The following is a 20,870-nucleotide window of genomic DNA, read 5'->3' as shown; positions in this document are numbered from 1 at the left end:
GATGCGGTCGGGGCGTACGACAAGACTTCCCCGATTTCAAGACTTCGTTAGCGTGAATTTGTACAAATCTGATATAAATACGTCAAACATTACATCTGACGTGATGTGTGATGTGAGATGTGTCAAACTACCGCAAGATTGCGGTTTGCTCCCCAGGGGCGGTGGGAAATTTTGACGTACGCACGGAGGTAAACTTAATTCAAACTAATTACACCAGTTTCCAAACCCCATCGTTAGTTATGATCAAAGTTTGGAATAATAATATCATTAAATTACACACATATTAAAATACGGCCCTGGAAGATATTTTTAGGACATTTTTTGAGAAATTTTGACGATTTTGGATTTTTTTTACAAAAATTTTGTTTTTTTTTTTGATGAAATTTCCAAAAATTTCTAAATTTTTGTTTGAAATTTATATCTAAATATTATAATACGGCCCTGGAATATATTTTTAGGACTTTTTTTGCTAAACTTAGACGTTTTTGGAATTTTTTTGCAAAAATTTTGGTTTTCTTGATCAAAATTTAAAAAATTTCCAAATTTTTGTTTAAAATTTGTATCGAAATATCATAATACGGCCCTGAAAAATATTTTTATAATTTTTTTCATAATTCTGCAGTTTTAAGAGGTTTTTCCATTTTTTTTTCTAATTTTTTGTTTTTTTCCAAAAATTTTTCTTTTTTGTAAAAAAAAATTTCTAAAAATAAAAAAAAACCTATATATAGATTTGAATAAAAAATAGTAAATTCACTATTGAGCTGGATTTGTGTTTTTACACGCATATGAATAATTTTGAAAGCGGATGTTAAAAAGTAAAAAATAAACCGTTCGATCGATTTGTCCGGCTGACAGCGGCGGTGCGCTTTGATATTCTAATACGAGTTGGAATCATTTATGCGTCCATCACAACCGCGCTTAAGTTACACAAGTGGTGTATAATCTGGCGTGCACTCGGCCAAAAACGGAATTTACATCCAAAAAAATGCAAACCGAAAATATTATGACTCAAAACAACTTTTTTGCGCGAAAAGTGTGTAAATTATGTGCCGGGCCGAAGATTATTTATGTTGAGATCTTTTGTTTTGCTCTGAGTCATCGACTTTTGGTATAATTGATTGAAATCGCGTTATTTATCGCTGTGTTGTGTCACAGAAACAGTCGAAATTCGACGATTGAGTCATACACAGACTTCTTTGTCAAGAGACATTTTTTTAGATTTGTAAATTTTTAAATTATACAATTATAGTAAAGTAATGGGAGCGGTATGTCCATGACCTTCTAGAAATAATACCATGTCAATCAAATTTTTTGATAGCATTAACAACAATTGGAAACATGTTTATTTTGAGTTATATTTGCAAAATTATTTAATTTTTTGAAAAGAATTCAATTTTATAGTTTTTGCTATTTTTCCGATTGTAACCAAGAAAAATTTGTAATTTTGAAATTCATGAACAGATGGCGCTGATTATACGGCAAATGGCGCTTTATTTTAGGTTGAATTTTAAATTTTTGATTTTTTGCACAAAATTGCAATTTTACATTTTTCCCATTTTTTCAATTTAAACAAAGAAAATTTAATAATTTATTAATTCTAGGACAGATGGCGCTGAGTATAGTATAAATGGCGCGTTACTATAAAATTTATAGCATTAGAAGTACTAAATAGCTCTTATTTTGAGTAAAATTACTAAATTATTTGAGTTTTTGCAAAAATTGCAAATTTTTCCTAATTTTTAATTAAATCTAACAAAAAATAATATTTTAAAAATTCTCTAACAGATGGCGCTGATAATATGACAAATGGCGCTTTATTTCTTAATTATTTCATTTTTGCAAAAATTTTAACTTTTGCAGTTTTTCCAATTGCACCAAACAAAATGTAATAATCCAGAAATTCCCGAACAGATGGCGTTGATGATGCAACAAATGGCGCGTCCATTCCCACGTCGCAACAAATCGATCGTATGACTTCCGGCAAAAACGGAAATAGTGCACGAGTACATTACATCCACCTGCTACAGCAAAGTATTGACAGAATTCACAATCTAATAACAAAATTAAAATAAATAATAGTTGCATGTTAATGATAGAAAAAATAAATGTCGGTCGTGAATGTAAATGTAAATGTAAACGTGTAAACGACACAAACTATGTGCGATGTAGCACGGACATGAAAACGTTGTGGAAAATTGTTTAGCCACGGCAATAATGATCGCCATTTATAGAATTTACGCCGTCGTCGATGGCGGCGCGCGGCGAATGGGCGCAGTGCGCGCACGCCTGAATGGCGAATGAAGTAATACAGGAGTTTTACGAGCGCAATTAACATTTATTATATAGAATTATCATTATTGGTGTTTGCCGTGCAATAGGTAGTCAAGACTCAGTAGGAGGGCTCCAGACACGTTTGAATGTTGTTAATTATTGTGTAAATACTTTGTTTATCAATAAAATGCGATAAAATATTATAGTGATTAATATTGTAATTTTTTTTTATTTGCAGGATGATTAATCCGGATTTTTTTATGATTTTATTTCAGTCACGATTGTTAAAAGTTGAAACATTAGCATTGGCAATGCGTACGACGTGCATTACTTGCAGCCGCAAAGTTGTGTAAACTCTTTTCGACGTTTTCTGCTCCTTGCTCCTTAATATTAAAATAATGCGCTTCAAATTGAGGCCCATTTAAAGACGCGTCATGAATATGCATGAGACGTCCGGCGAAATCCAGCGCAAGTTTTTTCAACCCTAAAAATTCTAAATATACACTGCTACAATGAACGAAGAATGAAAAAATTAGTATTAACTCAGTCGATTTCCTTCGTATTTTTGGAATTTACATAGAAAAATGAGAAAATTAAAAAAACGAAAAAACATAGATTTACATTTTTTTCCAAAAAAAATTTTGTTTTTTGCAAAATTTTTATTAACTCAATAGTTTTTCGGTAAAATTTTTGTTAATTAGTATAAGAAAGTGTACATTTTAATTGCAAAAGATAAAATTTTATATAAAACGAAATTTTTTCAACTTTTTTTGGAAAAAAATTCAATTTTTTGCAAAATTTGCATTTATTCAATCATTTTTGGCTAAATTTTTGTGAATTTATGTAAAAAATTGTCAATTTAAACCAAAAAACATATAATATTACGAAAAGCAAAAAATATGTAACCTTTTTTCCAAAAAAATTGATTTTTTGCAAAATTTATATTTATTCAATCATTTTTTGGTAAAATTTTTCTAAATTTGTATAAGAAAGTGTAAATTTTAATTGCAAAAGATAAAATATTATATAAAACGAAAAATTTTCAACTTTTTGGGAAAAAAATTGAATTTTTTGCCAAATTTGCATTTATTCAATCATTTTTGGCTAAATTTTTGTGAATTTTTATAAAAAAGTTTTGCAAAACACCAATAATCATAAAATATTTTGTAAAATTAATTAAACTGTCAATTTAAACCAAAAAACATATAATATTACCAAAAACAAAAAATATGTAACCTTTTTTCCAAAAAAAAATTGATTTTTTGCAAAATTTGTATCAACTCAGTCATTTATTGCCAAATTTTTGTAAATTTTTATAAAAAAGTTTTGCAAAATCCCAAAAAGACATAAAATAAATTTGATCCACATTATTTTTTCAAACTACAACCAAAAAACAAAAATCTAATTTTTTTGTCGAAACACAATTATTTAATATTTATCTCTCCGCCTATACTTTTCAACATATCAAAGTTTCAAGGATGAGATCAGATCGAATCCCCGAAGCGTGAAATCAAACTGCATGGTTCATCAAGCGCGGCGAAATATCACATATTGGATGTGTAATTTATTCAAAAACTAAATTTGCCACAAAAAAAAAATCCCACTTCAATCCACCCAACGCACTGTATAAAATATGTGTTAATTTACGCGTAGACTAATTTGTTTCTCTTTTTTTCCGCCGTCGTCGTTGTCTACATCTCTGATTTAATTTATTTGTACAGTTGTAGTTGTTAAAACACACCTTGATGTTAAACGGGCCCGAAACAGGAAACGCTCAATTACGAGTGTGTTCGGTGCGCGTCTTTCATCTCCGCGCAGCGTTCACATTATGTCATGTCGTCGATAAATTTTAATTAATGCACACACATCGACTGCAGCACGCATATCGCGCAGACGTGTAAAATAAAATCAAATAAAACTCGCGGCGCCAAAGAAGAAGATTCTTGTCTTGTCTGCATGAGACTTTCATCTACAGGTTGTTGAAATTCAAAAAAATTAAAAACTTTTATAATAAAATTTTTAAAATTAAATTAATTAATTGTAAGATTATAATAAAATATTTACTAGTATTGATTTGTTGTAAGTGCGTAATTTACGTGAAGGAAAGCCAAGGTTTTACATTTACACTGTTATAAAATAAACACTTTTGCTGAGCGTTTCTTAGTCATCAGACAAGTCGCGGGGTCGGGTGTTGGAACTACTACAACTCGTGTGTCAGTCTGGACCCGAAACAGAACACACGCTAGACGCGTTCGCGACACCGCAAGTTCCACACGCGAAAATCACTGCAGTGCCAATCCGCATAACCAAGTTAACCGACTAGTAACGCACGCGCGTCATGTGCCACCTAGCGAGTAGAAGTGATGTTAAGTCTACGTGTGGTGCTACAGTGCGCGTATGATGACGCTATTCAACCGCTACGCATGGCCGCTATGGCTAGGAACCCTCACAATACTACTACAGATATTCACATGCGTCGCGTTTGAAAACCAACATCAATACAAAGGTAGAATAAAAACCAACATAATTGTAATTATATGTTGACGTATTAATTGATCACGAACATGAAATAATTATCTACGTGTACTTGAATCGAATGAAAATATGTTTCATGTTTGGATTTTTATTGAATAAGTTGAAGTTGTTTGTTGTTTGCCCACGATTTATGTAGAAATTGTTCTGCAATCGAAGTGAATATGTTTAATATAAACGTTTACATTTCGACAACACAAACAAGCGCTTGATGGACGCTGTTTGCAACAGCATCCGATCGAAAATCGCTGTGCATTTATAGACAAGAGATCAAATTTAACGTCGTACACATTCAAGCATTACGTCAACAGACATAATGCACAAAACCATTGATATTGCACACAATCTGTTTCAAATCATTCCGCTCACAACGCAATTTAATGTGTTACTGATTCCAAACACTCGAAACCGATCCGAATTATCAAATATTACATACAGACGATTTAATTTCGTGAAGGACACTTCATGCTTTGATTATTTTTGACCTAATAATTATGAATTTAATGCGCGATGTGAATTCTCATTCTTGGAAGTGTTTGATTAAGTGGAAAAATAAAAATGCTTTCCGACTGACAGCCCGAATGATTTGTTGCAAACCTTGAGCGATCATTTCATATAAATTTTTTTGTCTGTGTCGCGTTTTAAATTAAAACTCTCTCATTGTGCACTTGTTTTATTTATGCTGCGTTCGGCGAATGATTAATTGCATATCGACTTGAGGTATTTTAATAATTCACTTATTTCCGTTTTCGTGCGAATAACATTTTGCGAGCGCGCAAACGTCTCAAGTGGCTCGCGCTCGACATTTAACGCTTCTTATTTTTATGTGAGATAAATGTTATAGTCGGGCGCACTGGCGGCCAACTGGCATCGCATAACCATCGCATAACCCAGAACGAGAATTGCGAATGCGACTTTGTCTTGGAATTACACTGGCATTTCTTACTCGAGATATTAATAACTTAAATTTACTTTTTGCACAAAAAACACAAAAAATAAAAATACTTAACGTACGTATCCGGTTACAATAATGACAGTGTAAAGATTTATGTATCTCGTGCGTAGCTATTATTAAATATGAAGGCGTTTCCGATTTTGATCTTGATCGTGCGGCGATTACATCCCTACTAATATTATAAATGCGAAAGTCCTGATGTTTGTTACACTTTCACGCAAAAACTACTTAACCGATCATCATGAAAATTTCTACACATATTCTTAGTGGTCCCCGAATGGTTATAGGCTACTTTTTATTTAATAAAAAAAATTATTTTTTAAATAAAATAAAGAAATAGTTTAGCCAATAATACCTCTGCATCTGGCTATTTGACTACTTTAACGCCATCTAGCATTCCAGCAATGAAGCTCAAACCTAAGTACTATAGTACCATCACACTGTATTATCACACTGTATTACCGACAGCTACGTCAACATCAAATCCAATTGACTTCACTATGGAGACTGTACACTATACTTCCATAGACTATACTTTCAGCCATTTTAAACTTCCCGCCATTCTACTTCATTGTTACTTCTTCTGTGACTACAGACGCGTACGGATGCAACTTCATTATTTTAGATATTCGCAAGCGAAGCAGCGGGTTAAAGCTAGTCGTAAATACTTGACTAACACACCTATAATTACATATATTACATAAATTTGTTTATAGACAAACATTTTCCGGTTTTCCGGTTTTGTTTTGGGTTTTAAATGATCAAATTACGCATCTATTACATGATTGATTGATTGATTGATCTTTTTGTTGAAAACTGCGCTCATTTTCGCAAAATGAAACAAAAAGCCAATAGAGATAACGACGACGTGCATCATGATTGATGGATTGATTGAGTGCCGATTAATAACATACTCTTCTGATAGTTTTCGAGTGTATTATTATTTTATCAACATGTTTACATTTATACATTTTTGTTTTTGTTTTTGTTTTTTTCTGTGCTTTTAAAGCGGATATGAGCGCGCTTAATTTGCATCCGAAATTAAAAATAATTCAACTCCGGCGGGCATTATAATATTATGTTTGCGTAACTCGCGAAAGGGGTGCGAAAGCGTTTAAATTATACGGCGGAAATTCGAAGCTGCGTGGAAGCTCTTGCGCCCTCCACACAGCGATGTAAAATAAATTAGGTAATAGCTTTTTGCTAATTGTGCTTGCGGGGGAGTGCGAGTGCCATGCACTATCTCGATCGTGGAATTTCCACCTGGAAAACTCCCGAAAAGGGTTGGTAAAAGCTCGTAATTATAATATTGAGTTTTTGGCGACTTTACATTTAAATTTCACTAAAATTTATCCATGAAAAAAAAGCTCCATTGAATTTTGATTGAATTAAACTCGTCTAATAACCGGAAAACTTTAAGGCCAAGAAATCCGATCGCTAGTTAATCATCCAATTATGTTCAGCCCGAAAAAGCTCGCGAGCTGCGAGCTTAACTACACGCATAAACTTTGCAAATTGTTTTTTAATAAAGCTCGCCACTGCATTGTTTTCAACGCGGTTAGGAGATTAATGAACACTTAAAATCGCTAAAAATCTTTTTTCTTTTTCATTCACAAAGCTTTTGATCTTTTGATATTTTAACTGGGAGCTTTTGAAGTGTTTGAACCTTAGATGAATCTTGTATATAGCTCGCATGCATCTTGAATGAAGTGTTTTCGTTTGTGTTTGCACACAGGAAATGTCTCTTGAATCTTGAAGCTTACAGCTTAAAGCTTTCGCTTTGTGCCATCTTGCCGCCTAGCCCCAGCTAAATGGGCAATAGTTTTCTGTGGAGACGAAAACGAAGTCTGGAAAACTCGGCACAGACAAAAGAACTACATTTAAGATTATCGTTTTATAAAACTTTTAATTATAACAGAAATAAATTTCAACACGAAACAAAGGAAACATTTCGAGGCGAGTTTTAAGAAGATTTATTAAACGTAAACAAGTTCGACAAGTAATTTTTAATTAAGCAGATTGTTTTCTTATTCCCCCGAGAATGTTTAATTTGTATAATGTAAACGAGCGCCATCTGTGACACAAGGAAAAAAATAAAAGTGTTTTTAGGTTAAATTAGGTTAAATCGAAAACAGTCTTAATACTAAGAGAATATCCGTGTATAAACTTGTTTCGTGAGTATTTATTAGCTGCTGGTTGTGTGTAGATGTAGACCCTGAAGGCCTGATCGAATCCGAGTGCAAGATCTCGAAGAGCGGACAGGTTGGCTATAGATTTATGGCTTTTAATTAGATGGTTAAAAAGCGCGCGCGTCGGCCGGAAAGATTTGTTGCCGATTCGTTCGACTGCAATTAATTAATGCTGTTTCGATACGCGCCGCGCTAATTATAATGAACATTATATCATGGACTACATAGACGACTTCGATATCTACTCGTAAATAATATTTATCCAAACTATAATTTTGCGTAAAATATGATAAATTTTATTTTTATTCCTCTTTTTTTAGACATTAAATTTGTTCTATATTAAATTAGCGTGTTGTAATCGGTCGTTAAATTTAATAGTTGTTTACTGTTTGAGGCGGATTAAGTCATGGGAAAGTTTCAAAAATTTTTAACCGACTTAAGCCAAGGTTAAGATGATCTCAAGAATGTTGGCGCCAGAGATTTTTATTTCTTTCTTTTACTACTTAATAAAAACATTTTTTTAATTTATAATTATTTTTTAAGGACTTTATTCAAAATCTTTACATCCTGATGATTATATCCTGAATTGGACAATACCAAGACGTGTGTCTGAGTTTGGTCAACATGTCACACACAAATTGGAGACTTTTCATGATGGTCCAGTGCATTTTAATGTTACCATCGATGAACGTGAACACATGTTGGTTCTACAACCGTATAAGAGCTTTATTGCTCCGAATTTAATTATAGAACGCATGCGTGCTAAAAATTTACACACTCGTAATCGACTTAAGAGGAGTTTGGATTGTTATTATCATGGACATGTTTATAATGATGAAAAATCACGTGTTGCAGTTTCAACTTGTAATGGTTTGGTATGAAAATAATTTTTTTTAAAGTTTGGAGCTTTTTAATTTTTTTTAAATAATTTTTAGACTGGATTTATTCATACAGAAACAGGAAGATATTTTATTGAACCTGCGTTAATTTCTAGCAAAGAAAATGAACATAAACATTTGATATTTAAACGTGCAATTTCTGATGGGGGTAGAAACCGGAAGCGGAAAAAACGACGTCGGAGAGGTTCCAAAAACTGTGGGACACGTGAACCTAAACGAATGACAGAGTAAAAAATATAATTTATTTTTGGTTATTTTATGTTTTTATTTTTTTTATATGTAGATTAGAGTGGTATCAACATACCGGAAGTGGAAAAATAAACGTACAGGAAAAACGCCACAAGATGCGTGAAAAGATCCGATTTGCTTCGATGAACAACTTGAAAAAACTCAAATACAAAAGCGTGCATCACAAGCGACATCAGAGGCACAGAATTAAGCGATCCATCAGCAGCCCACGGTATGTGGAGGCCCTTTTAGTAGCTGATTCGTCCATGGTTGAGTTTCACGAAGATGGCGATGTGGAAACGTATCTTTTGACAATCATGAATATGGTCTGTGATTTTTTCCCTCTTTTTTTTTCTCTTGCCAATTTCCTTATTTTTATTTTTTAGGTTTCTTCTTTATATCTAGATCCCAGTATAGGAAACCTTATCAATATTGTAGTGGTCAAGATAATCCTCATTGATGATCCTTCCGCAGCTCCCGATTTGAATATAACTGTAAACGCGGATTTGACTTTGAAAAACTTCTGTAAATGGCAGAAGGAGTTGAATCCCAAAAATGATTCACATCCACATCATCATGATGTCGCCATTTTGATAACCCGGAAGGATATTTGTGTTAAACAGAATACTCCTTGTAATACTCTTGGTGTGGCTAATGTTGGAGGGATGTGTAAAAGTGGAAGGAGTTGTAGTGTCAATGAAGATAATGGGATATCACTAGCACATACCATTGCTCATGAAATGGGTCACAAGTAAACATAACCCTCTTTTTTTTCTTCTACTGATTTCTTAAAATTTTATAATTTTAGTTTTGGGATGTATCATGATACAGATAAAATAGGTTGTAAGGGACGTGAGGGTTCCATGCTCCACATAATGACACCTTCCTTTGAAGCGGATACTGTAGAGGTATCCTGGTCATCTTGCAGTCGTAGATATGTCACCACTTTCCTTGAGTAAGAATTTTAAATTTAAAAGTGTTTAATATAACTTCTTGTAATAAATGATTCATCAGTAAGGGATATGGTGAATGTCTCCAGGACTCACCATCTGAAGAAATCGCAGAGTATGAATACCCGCAACTCCCAGCTGGGGCTATCTACAACGCAGAGTATCAATGTCGTCTGCAGTTTGGTAATAATGCAACTGTATGCGTTCAATTGGATGAAATCTGTACCAGGTTATGGTGTGAGGTGAATGGGTCCTGTACAACTCAGCTAAGACCAGCTGCTCCGGGGACTCATTGTGGGAAACACATGGTGAGGATATTACAGGTTCCTTAAGTGTAGGTCTTAATTGATGGTGTTATTTAGTGGTGTCAAGAACAAAAATGTGTTCCTATGATGGATCCACCAATTGCCATCGATGGAGGTTGGGGAGAATGGTCCCCGTGGAGTGACTGCTCTAGAACCTGCGATGCAGGTGTTTCCATCATGGAAAGGGAGTGTGACCATCCTAGACCCAGTGGTGGGGGTAGGTTCTGTGTAGGAGAACGTCGCAGGTACAAAATTTGCAATTCAGATCCCTGTAGGCAGAAGACACCTACATTCAGGGCACAGCAGTGTAGTGCTTTTGATAATGAGACCTATGAGGGTCAACTTAATACATGGGTACCATTTTTGATAAAAGTAGGTTATGACCCACATTATTTAAGACTTCTCTAAAAGAGTATCTTACAGATGAACCTTGTAAGCTTTACTGTTCTGATGCCAATGATACAGTGATAGTTCCATGGAAAGAAAGGGCAGCTGATGGTACACCTTGTAATGTAGGGACAAGGGACCTCTGTATTGCTGGTATTTGCAGGGTTGGTACCTAAATATTAAAATAAACTAAAAATTAACTAAAATTTTATTATGGGTTAGAAAGTAGGTTGTGATTGGACAGTTGACTCCATAGCAGTTGAAGACGCCTGTGGGTATGCCAGGAGATGGTACCACATGCGACACCATCAAAGGAATCTACCACAAACAAAGTGGAGGAGCTGGATACAAAGAAATGTTTGTTGTTCCAAGTAAGCACAAAAAAATTCAATCACCTCATTATACAGAGTGTCCCAAAAACAAGAAACAAACAAAAATACTAACAATGCAAGGAATTTAACGATTTTGCGGCTTCATCACCACAATCCGGGGTGTTGTGCGCGTGTGGTTAAAATACCGCCTAACCGCCCATTCATTAATTCCACTTCCTACGCCATGCACATCCGGGCGCATCCGTTTCACACTTTAATTTTAATCCGATTTACAGTTACATAATGCGTATGATAATTACCTGTAATCTTCGTTTGCGTCACAGCGACTAGAATAAAACTGTTTTTGTAGGTGGTTCACGAAATATTCGCATTGAGGAAATTGATTATTCAGCGAATTACATTAGCATTGCGAGCGCAGTCTCACAGCGCACGTACTTGAACGGAAAAGGGTAAGTCACCCCTCAAGGCGTACACCTGTGTACTAGTACTAGTTTTCTTGAAAGACGACGTCCGCACATACTAGTCGAGTAATGAAGTACCCGTTTTCCTACAGGCACATCACCCTCCCGGGCGAGTACACCGTGGCAGGTGTGCAAGCGCTCTACGAACGGGATAATGAATTGGAAAAGATACGCATTCCAGGACCCATTCAGGAATCCATCTTGTTCTATGTACGTATGAAATAAAAATTTCTTCATTTTTTTTTTGTTTTAAATTCTGCATCATTATTTTTTTACGATTGAAAACGGCAAAAAGTTATTCTAATCGTTCACGCTCGATTCGGCACGCTTCGGCAAATCGTTAATTAAAATACGCCCATCCGCGGAGGCTGCTTTTGAGCACTCTCGTCATTAAAACGCAAGCAAGGGATGAATAAAAAACCCAACGATCCTACCTATCGAGTGTATCTTCCGGTCGATTGAAGCTCACTTCAAGCCTCACTCATTTTTTCCATTTTTATTCAAGTGTTGAAAATTAAACTTTTTTTTTTCTTCTGCCTCTGACTGAATTTAATTTTATAGATATTCTTCCATGGTAATACATACAACCCAGGAGTCAAATATGAGTTTACAATGTCCAAGAAGAAACCCCCGAAAGAAGTTAAATATGACTGGGTGCTTGACGAATGGACGCAATGTTCGGCAACATGCGGGGGTGGCACACAGACCCAACTGGCACTATGTCAAGAGTCCATAATAGGTTTCAATACACTTTTAGCTGAAGGATCTGCTACTATTGTCGATGAATCGTACTGCGAGGAGTCTGAAAGACCGCCTCCGGCGTTAAGGGTGTGTAATGAAGAAAACTGCCCTTATCATTGGTGGATAGGTCCATGGCAATCATGTCCTGTTAGTTGTATACCACAGGTAAGCAAAAAAGAAGAAATCTGTAAATTTTATAAATTAGGTTAGTGATTCACAACTATTGATTTTATTTTTTCTTCTGTGAGTAGCAAGGGGAGAAAGCTGTACGTCGCAGGAGTGTAATGTGTGTAGATGGACTAGAGATGGCGTTGCCTGATCATTTCTGCGCGGCGGATACCCGCCCCAAGGAGCGGGAACCCTGCAAAGGCGTGCCGAAGTGTGTCGAGGACAATGGGGATGAAAACGAGACCTAAATTTCGTCAGTTTGCACCAAGGCCATTGTATTTTACACCACAAACACGATAATTTATTTTATTACAATATCAGTTTAGAGTTAAGGGTTGACCCTTTTTTAATTGCACGAATACATAAATATTTAAATATTTAACAATAAATTAATGATTAACAACAATTGTATTATTTAACGTTTAACTGAAAGACTGATTAAAATTATTTTTAATTTAGGGGTGGTTTTATGTTATTCAGTTCTTATCAACCCTTCTATATAGTTTAAAAGGGGTAGGTCACAGTAGAAATTAATGTCTTCGTTGCATTTTGTTGAATATTCATGGTCGGAATCGAATCTAAAATGAAATATGTGAGTAAAACGAGTGGAAAAGTTGAATAAAAAACGCTGGAGATATTATTATAGCAAATTTGCAATTTGCAGCCGGCGGACGATGGTGAGATTCGTTATCAAAGACGACACTTACTTGAATAGAGTCATCAAAAGGTCTTTCACTAACGACGTGCCTCTCAGGGGCACATAGGCGCGAGCATCGCAAATTGCACGGGTTATACAGGCTGTTCCATTAAAACCCAAACTGAAAAATTTTATTTTTTGGCTTTTTAAAAATTTTTTTTAATAAAAAAAATTACCCTTGGAATGCTATTGATATCTGCTCAAAAACTTCTCTTTTCTGACGTCTGTGAACGTCTTTTCGCCGTTTTAACCATCGCGTATCACTGGGCAAACTAAAAGGCACATCACACTCCGCTGCCAGACGTAAACCAGTTGGTGTTTTGATCATCAACGACTTGATTAATGATAGTGTCATCTGAAACAAAAATTTTTAAATTTTTTTTAAACTTAAAATTTATGTAAGTGAATAATTTCATAAACAAATATGGATCATGTATATCCGTCCGCCTGCGGTCCATCCATCCATCCATCGCCGATTTCCGTAATTAGCTGATGTTGCCTTTCCGCAACTTTAAATGAATTTCCCGACCTCATATCCGGCGATCGGCGATAGACGCGACTGCCGTTTACCACCCGCTGACAAGCGCACACCTTACACATTGGCAGCGCATCGATTTTCAAGTGACAGCCGTTTACTCTCGTCCTGCGATTTCTATACGGCTATACAACATCGACGATACTCGTTTCAAGTGCTCGTTCACATCCGATATTCGATAGGTATGCTAAGGGGTAAGTTAACCGTTAAAGTCTACTTCAGGAAAGTGCAAAAGTGCAAAATTAATACATTATAACATAAAATTTATCAAAAAATGTGAATATAAAGATTGATTTACTTACAATAAAACTAGCTCCCTTTGGAAATGTCAAATAACGCTTCTTTCGATTGAGTAATTTATTTTCTCGCTTTGTGACTCCGTTTGCACCCCAATTCGCAACACTGTCATCGATTCTAGGTCGAATTTCTCCATTGAGACACAAAATAAATTCACAAAAAACTATCATTAAAAATATATCAACTAAAAATTTAATATTCATTTTCATTCTTTGTGATAATATAAATTTACACTTTGATGACGCCTGTGCAACGGTTTTCAAAGCACTAAAATTTATCCAAAGTGACTTAAGTCACATTGTCGTTAATTATCACGTCAATGTGCGAAGAATAAACTTCTTAAGGAAAAAAGTGTCTTAAGTATGCGCAGTGTGTACTTAAGTAGTATTGACTTAAGTCAAAACCGTTAACTTGTCTACGTTACTACCATTAATCACATTAATACACAACCAACGTAATCGTAAACATGCGCTGTTGTACTACACGTAGTATTATCATCTGTTTAGTGTTCTTATCAATGTTATCAACTGTGCAATTAATCACGAATCAAACCATTGAGTATTCTGATCATCGACGTGTGAAAAGAAAAGTGATTTTTACGAAAAACAGTAAAATATTTGTAAGAAATTATTTTATTATGAAAAAAAATTAATTGTTAATAATTTATTATTTTGTTTATAGTTTCGTGTGAATGGTAAACTAAACGTAGTGCCCTATGTACAAATTTTTGCTTATGGTTATGCCGTTCGTGTCAATTGGGACTTACCAGAGAGTTTATACAGAAGACATAAATTTTTCAAGAGAGATTTACACTCGGAATTAGAAAATATAAAATTTGATCAAAGGTAAAATTTTTTTAATCTTTAAAAACATATTTTATACTAAAAATTAAATTTTAGTGAACATTTTCAAACATACGCATGTTTATTCACATACGTGTGTAATCAAATAAGTAGAATATCAACATCGAAAGAAAATGGCCGTAAATGTGGGGTTATGTGTTCCATCGGACGGATTATCAAAGAATCCAGTGGGATGGAAGCAGATTTTTTTAAATCCATCGTTAATAAATGTAATTATTATATAGATACATGTATGAATCGAAGTAGTAATGACTTAAGCAATAAAAATGTGTTTATGTAATTTTCTGCCACACTCTGTATATTTTTTTCTACTCCCAGTGTTAATTTTTAACTGTTCACTTTCAGTGGTAATTTATGTTAAACTCTTTGTAAATATCATTGACCTATGCAGTAAAATATTACCTCAAAGTTATTCTGCGTGTAGTCAGCTAATTGTAAACATGAATATTTTGTTAATAACAATTTTAGTTATGGTAACTTTTGGGATTTTGCTGAAGCAGTGCTTGATACCAGCCGAACTGTGAAAGAACGTCAGAAAAGAGCATTTTTGGTCTATCAACCAGGTTTAAATTGGGTGCAAGTATGAATTTTTTTAAATTTTTTGCTCAAATTTTACAAAAAAAAATTTTTTTTCGAAAAAAAAAGATGGTGATGGGTATTGGTCTACCTATTGAAGTCCAAGATAACAGTATCACAATGGGAGCGGTGGTAAAGTCCTATTATGAACTCCCAAACAATGTCACGCAGTATACCAACCCTACTATTGATATAGAGCGCAAAAAGCGGAGGCGCCGGGCAACACCGTCCAGATGGGATATTTACAACACTTTACAGGATTTTATCAAAAGGTAAATTTTTAAATATTCATCTCAAACAAAAATTTATAACAAAAAACGAATAGTTTTGGGTTTTCCGATGGAAAGTCATGTTTGTTGAATTCTGTTTGTGAGTCCTCGAAACACAACTTCGATCCAAACGCCGGGGTGCTTGCCGAACTGCTCCACCTGCTTTTGACGTAAGTAAACGGACAAAATCCTCGGCTTTTCACATCTTCACATCAAAAATGTATCAGTCACTTCGCCGTGCGTTCAATCATCCCTCGAAGTTAAGCTTCGGGATGTCGAACGTTACGAAAGCATGAAATTTCAGCATGTGTCTATTTCCAGACCTTCAACTACCTCGGAAGATGTGGAAAACGCATTGGATAGAGACTTTTACGTTGCGGAAATGACCGGAAAAAGGACCACGAATATAGATTGTCAACGGCTGTATCCATGCGAAAGTAATCTCGTGCAGAAATTTACTCGCTTATTTTCATAATGCGCGCAAAACATGCTTTTGTATTTATTTTGTGACGGTGAATAAATCAACATAACTTTTGGTACAATCACGATAATATTTGGCACATTGTCCTGGCAGTGCTTTGGCACCGAGCATTTGCGCCGCATAATAATCGTTGTCGGAGTTTTCGCTGGGTGTTTCACGGGTTGTCGTTGGCCGGAAGAGGACGTGCAGAATCTCGTCCATTATGCCACGTGATTTATCGATGGGCACGTCGGCTAATTCGCATATGGTACGCAGGAGGCATTCTTTCCCGCCGAAGCCGTAAACCTGTGCATATTGTTCAAGGATTTTATAAACATCCCAACGGCTTGTGCTCAGCTCCGCGGAGCGTCTTTGGCGGTTTCTTGCGTAATAAATATTCGGATTGGTGTAATCGCTCGAGTTTCGAGGCAACAAGTATAATGCCTTTATGACTACACCTACAACTACGGATTCATCTTGCAGATCAACTGGAAAACCAGCACCCATAATAGCCTAAAATATTTTTTTTGTTTCAAAATTTTTATTTTTTTAATTTTTTGGAGAAAAAATTACTTACTTGAACTTTAGATACAGGACTAGGATAAACCAGACTCCGCTTACTCCTGAGTCTATTATCCGTGCTGGGGAATTCACAAAGGACAACGCACACAAGCGTAACGAGCGCCAGGACGAGTCTAGTCATCTTTAATCACGTCCTCGCTGCGGTGACGGCAGAGATGTCAAACGAAGAACAAAGCCGAGCAGATGCCTCGCTTCAGTTGGTGTGGAACACCGAGCAGAGACTAATCGACAACTGGCCGACAGGACTCATCAGGGATAACACCGCATACATTTTAATTAGTGCTAATTAAACTAATCCCAACTAGAAATAACTGTAAAATAATTAGAACATTGTTTCAGTAACAGTAAAGTATTTATTTTTTAATTTTAGAAATAATTATACAGTTTAGATGAATTTTAAGATGGAGGCATCACAAGATGGATACATTTCTTTGCAGTTATGAGTTTTGTTAGCTGATTGGTCATAGATGTCTTCGTTTTCATAATCATCAGTTGGTTTTACTCTAAAAAATTAAAAAATTCAAAAAAAAAATTCAAAAAAAATTTAAAAAAAATTTTTTTTACCTAAAAATAGCTTTCAATATTTCCTCCATAAAACTACCCTTCTCTGATCCCTTCTGATGAACCTCACAAATAGCCCTCAATAAACAAGCCTTCCCATCTTTACTTTGTCTAAAAATAACCACAAATAAATTATCCTTCCATTGACACTTTAGATAAACTCACGTAGATAAAAACTTTTCAATTTTTCCGTACAGATCCCTCCGAGTCCGACGATGTACTTGATGATAAATCGATGCGGGTGAACTTGGTGTTGACTTATAATACACCTCACCCCTGCTTCCCGCAGACGTAACCCGATCACCTTTCGTGAGTTGTATCGGCTGTGAGAAGCGATAATGCACCGGTTGCTGCTGGGGAAACTGCTGACGACGGCGGTTTTGATAGTTCTGATATCGATACCTGTTGTAAGCAGGCGAGTAGTTGATGGAGATCGGATTTTGATATCCGCTGTATCCGAACTGATCGTTGAACGCCCCCAGAAGGTTTATAGCCGATTGTGACACTTTGGTAGTTGCTGGAGGTGATTGTTTCTTGTTTGCAATCGGATCGAGAATTGTGTACTTCCCGGGCGGGTCTTTGCGATGTAGGAGCTCGGCTTTTTTTCGATAGGGTTGAAATGGGTCGTGGGGTAACTCCCAGGCCAAAGCTGCTGTTCCTCCAATTGTGAAAATTGTACTTTTACCAATTACAGGCATAGTTAAACAATAAACTATAAAATATTATTATTTTAGGTTAGAAAATGGTTAATTACAGAATTTTTACTAACCTAATTGTAGAGAACTTCCTTCCGGGAAAATTAAATATCTTTTACGTCTTGATAAAATCTTCATAGAATCTTCATCAGAATTTTTATTTTGAGTTGAATTTTGGGAATAGATTATGCTGATGTTGAAGCATAGAATCGCAAATATAATACGTCGCATTTTACGTCTCAGAATTCTTTTTCTTTTCGCTCGGTTTTTCTTTTCCGGTTGCTTGACTTTCTTTCGCTTGAGTCGGCTTTGTGCGCTGAAATGAACCCAATAATCACGGGAACACGAGGCGTAAATAAATCAAAAAAGAAACGCAGAAACCCAACGGTAACTCATATTTACACCGACAATTAGCAACTTCAGAATTGAATTAAATTGTTTCAGTTCTAATTCTAACTCATATAAAAACACATAACTGTAATATTTACTGTAAAACTTTATTAAGAATAATTATTATAATAAGAGTACATTCCTAGAGCCATATCAACCAAAGAAAAAGTACACTTAGAATATTTTACTGAACATTCTTGAGACTCAGAATTTTTTCCATGAAGATGTGCTTCTTGATATAATCTATGTTCTTCTGGTTCGTGATTAAGTATTTCCTGTATTGGAAATCTGTAATTTTATATTTTTTGTAGTTTTATTTGAGACTTAGAATTTATTACCTACCCAAACACGGTCATGATGCTTTTTTCTAATAGGCCTATCTCTTCATGATTCGATATAAACATAGCACCGGCTTCACATAAAGCTCTAAGCACACATTGTTTGCCGTTATAGCCCATTCTGTAACACAAAATAAGCGGTCATTTCAGAGACCCAAGTTATCAAATAATACGCCTACTCACGAGTCCATGATGAGTTCCATTTTCTGATACAAATCACGTCTGCTACGCCTTCTGCGGACAAATCCCCCGGGGGTTTTGTAGTCTTCTAAAATTGCACTGCTGTTGGGAAGGTCGTAAGAAATGCCCCAGTTAAGGCCTTCGGTGATGAATTCTGAAGGTCGTATGATTGCCTGTGACGTCATACAAATCGCAATCTGGAATACAATGATAGATATTTAAAGTAATATTTAGGTGTAGAATTTTAATTTACTTACTGATAGGGAAGCTCCTTCAGGAAATGCAATATATCTTTTATGGCGAGTTGGAGTTTTAGAAATTATAGGTGATATTATTACTAACATTAGAATTGATTGTAGAATTATTTTTGTATACATCTTTCAACGTTGTTTTTGACAGAATAAGAATGGAATTGGTTAGAATGCACAAAGGAGACTTTGTTTATTTGTGTAGTGCTAATTAAGTTAAGTTTACTTAAGGTTAATTAGAGAATTACGAATACAGTCCTAGTGCCATATCTACCAATGAAAATGTACACTTAGAATAAAGTTCTGAACACTTTTCTATATCAAATAATTGTTGTCCTTTAATATGGGCATCTCTGTAACTCCTGTGGTCATTTGGTTCATGACTTAGAATTTCCTGGGTTGGAAATCTATAAAATTTAAATTAAACAAAATCACTTTTAGAAATAGTTATTGGTTTACCCAAAAATGATTCCCAAAACTTCTTCCAGAAAACTTCTTTTTCTTTGATTGAATATAGTGGCAGTTTCACAGAGGGCTTTCAAGATGCAATCTTTACCATTGTAGCCCATTCTGTAATAAGAAGTGATTTAGAATGTAAAAAATTGAAAGAAAACAAATAGGAAATAATTACGAATCCATAATAAGTTCCATTTTTTTATATAAATCACGTCTGCTGCGTCTTTTACGAACAAATCCACCTGGTGTTCTGAAATCTTCTATAATTGAAGTGGCATTTGGTAAATCATAAGATATTCCCCAGTTTATGGCCTCTGTGAAGAATTCAGTAGGAAATAGAAAGGTCTGAGCAGTCATACAAAGAGCAATCTACAAATAAATTATTTTAAGTAAAAAATGTAAAATATTCAGATACAGAATTTAGCTTACTGATAAAGTTGCACCTTCGGGAAAAGCTAAATATCTTTTTTGTCGTTTTAGGTTAGATCCCACAGTCTTAGAATTTATTTTATATATAAACAACTCCAATATTAACAAATAAAAACAAAAATTGGCAAAACGCATATCGACAAAATTATTTACGAGTTATATAAACCGTAACTGTAAGAAAACTGAACAGTACGCAGAATTCAAGCAGTAATCTTGAGCTTGGTGCTAATTAAGGGACACATAAGCAGTTTACTTTAAATCTTAACACTATACAAACAAAAATTAATATAAGTTGACACTTTAAAATGTAAACTATAACAAGTGATACAAAAATCTTATTTTTAAACTGGAATATTTTGAATATCAGAATAAAGATGGGATATTCTGAGTGTAGAATCCAAGTGCCAGGTCGATCAATGAAAATGTACATTTGGAGTACCTATCGGAACACTCATCCGGATCAGATAATCCTCTCCCTAAAAGATGAGCATCTTGATAGTGGCAATGTTCCTCTGGTTCCAGATTCAGAATTGGTCTTATAGGAATTCTGTAGAATACAAAAATATAATGTAGATTTTATTTTATATGATGTTATTAAAAATATTTAAAATACAATACCGAAATATTATTCTGATGATTTTTTCTACAAAACTTTCACATTTTTGATTAAACAAAACTCCTGTTTCACATAAAGCTTTTAGAATACATTCTTTTCCATGGTAGCCCATTCTGAAACATTCATATTTTAATTTATTATGTTTTTTAAAGGAAAAGATTTTTCTTTTGTTTACGAATCCATAATAAGTTCCATTTTTTGATATATGTCTCTTCTGTTGCGATTTCTACGTCTAAATCCTCCTAGAGTTTTGTAGTTTT

At 34.8% G+C, this 20,870-nt stretch overlaps 2 protein-coding genes, 2 long non-coding RNA genes and 1 pseudogene across 5 annotated transcripts; 3 read left to right on the top strand and 2 right to left on the bottom strand.

The window, feature by feature from the left end:
* Positions 1 to 55: 55 nt before the first annotated feature.
* LOC135790431 (uncharacterized) lies at positions 56 to 2,474 on the top strand. The gene is made up of 2 exons (XR_010547767.1): positions 56 to 188; positions 1,912 to 2,474. It is a non-coding gene; the product is annotated as an uncharacterized lncRNA (long non-coding RNA).
* Positions 2,475 to 4,439: 1,965 nt separating this feature from the next.
* LOC135790429 (A disintegrin and metalloproteinase with thrombospondin motifs 12-like) lies at positions 4,440 to 12,876 on the top strand (annotated as a pseudogene).
* LOC135790430 (uncharacterized) lies at positions 12,504 to 14,201 on the bottom strand. 2 transcript variants are annotated; one of them, XR_010547766.1, is made up of 4 exons: positions 13,953 to 14,201; positions 13,292 to 13,470; positions 13,126 to 13,236; positions 12,504 to 12,996 (listed from the first exon to the last, which is right to left on the bottom strand). It is a non-coding gene; the product is annotated as an uncharacterized lncRNA (long non-coding RNA). The 2 variants fall into 2 exon arrangements; XR_010547765.1 differs by lacking the exon at positions 13,953 to 14,201 and having other exon boundaries at positions 13,292 to 13,656.
* Positions 14,202 to 15,195: 994 nt separating this feature from the next.
* Positions 15,196 to 16,130, top strand: LOC135790782 (uncharacterized). Its single transcript, XM_065301056.1, has 5 exons — positions 15,196 to 15,200; positions 15,279 to 15,390; positions 15,456 to 15,658; positions 15,712 to 15,825; positions 15,977 to 16,130. The coding sequence occupies exons 1-5, from the start codon at positions 15,196 to 15,198 to the stop codon at positions 16,128 to 16,130; spliced, it is 588 nt and encodes a 195-aa protein (XP_065157128.1).
* A 24-nt stretch (positions 16,131 to 16,154) lies between these two features.
* Positions 16,155 to 16,818, bottom strand: LOC135790779 (uncharacterized). Its single transcript, XM_065301052.1, has 2 exons — positions 16,693 to 16,818; positions 16,155 to 16,628 (listed from the first exon to the last, which is right to left on the bottom strand). The coding sequence occupies exons 1-2, from the start codon at positions 16,816 to 16,818 to the stop codon at positions 16,155 to 16,157; spliced, it is 600 nt and encodes a 199-aa protein (XP_065157124.1).
* Between the last annotated feature and the right edge of the window lie 4,052 nt (positions 16,819 to 20,870).

The sequence above is a fragment of the Atheta coriaria genome, unplaced genomic scaffold (genome assembly GCF_025399875.1).
Source record: "Atheta coriaria isolate IRGN ID8LTWV9N9 unplaced genomic scaffold, Caltech_Dcor_3.1 hic_scaffold_4_pilon, whole genome shotgun sequence".
Lineage (NCBI taxonomy): Eukaryota > Metazoa > Arthropoda > Insecta > Coleoptera > Staphylinidae > Dalotia > Dalotia coriaria.
Note: the sequence above shows the minus strand (reverse complement) of the source record. Positions and strands in the feature narration are given on the sequence as shown.

Bases quoted from the DNA above. Each gene is read 5' to 3' on its own strand.
- LOC135790779 (XM_065301052.1), bottom strand. From the start codon at position 16,818: ATGACTAGACTCGTCCTGGCGCTCGTTACGCTTGTGTGCGTTGTCCTT. The intron at 16,629-16,692 runs GTAAGTAATTTT...AAAATATTTTAG, and splicing joins GTCCTGTATCTAAAGTTCAA to GCTATTATGGGTGCTGGTTT.
- LOC135790782 (XM_065301056.1), top strand. The intron at 15,659-15,711 runs GTAAATTTTTAA...AAAAACGAATAG, and splicing joins TTACAGGATTTTATCAAAAG to TTTTGGGTTTTCCGATGGAA. The intron at 15,826-15,976 runs GTAAGTAAACGG...GTCTATTTCCAG, and splicing joins CTGCTCCACCTGCTTTTGAC to ACCTTCAACTACCTCGGAAG.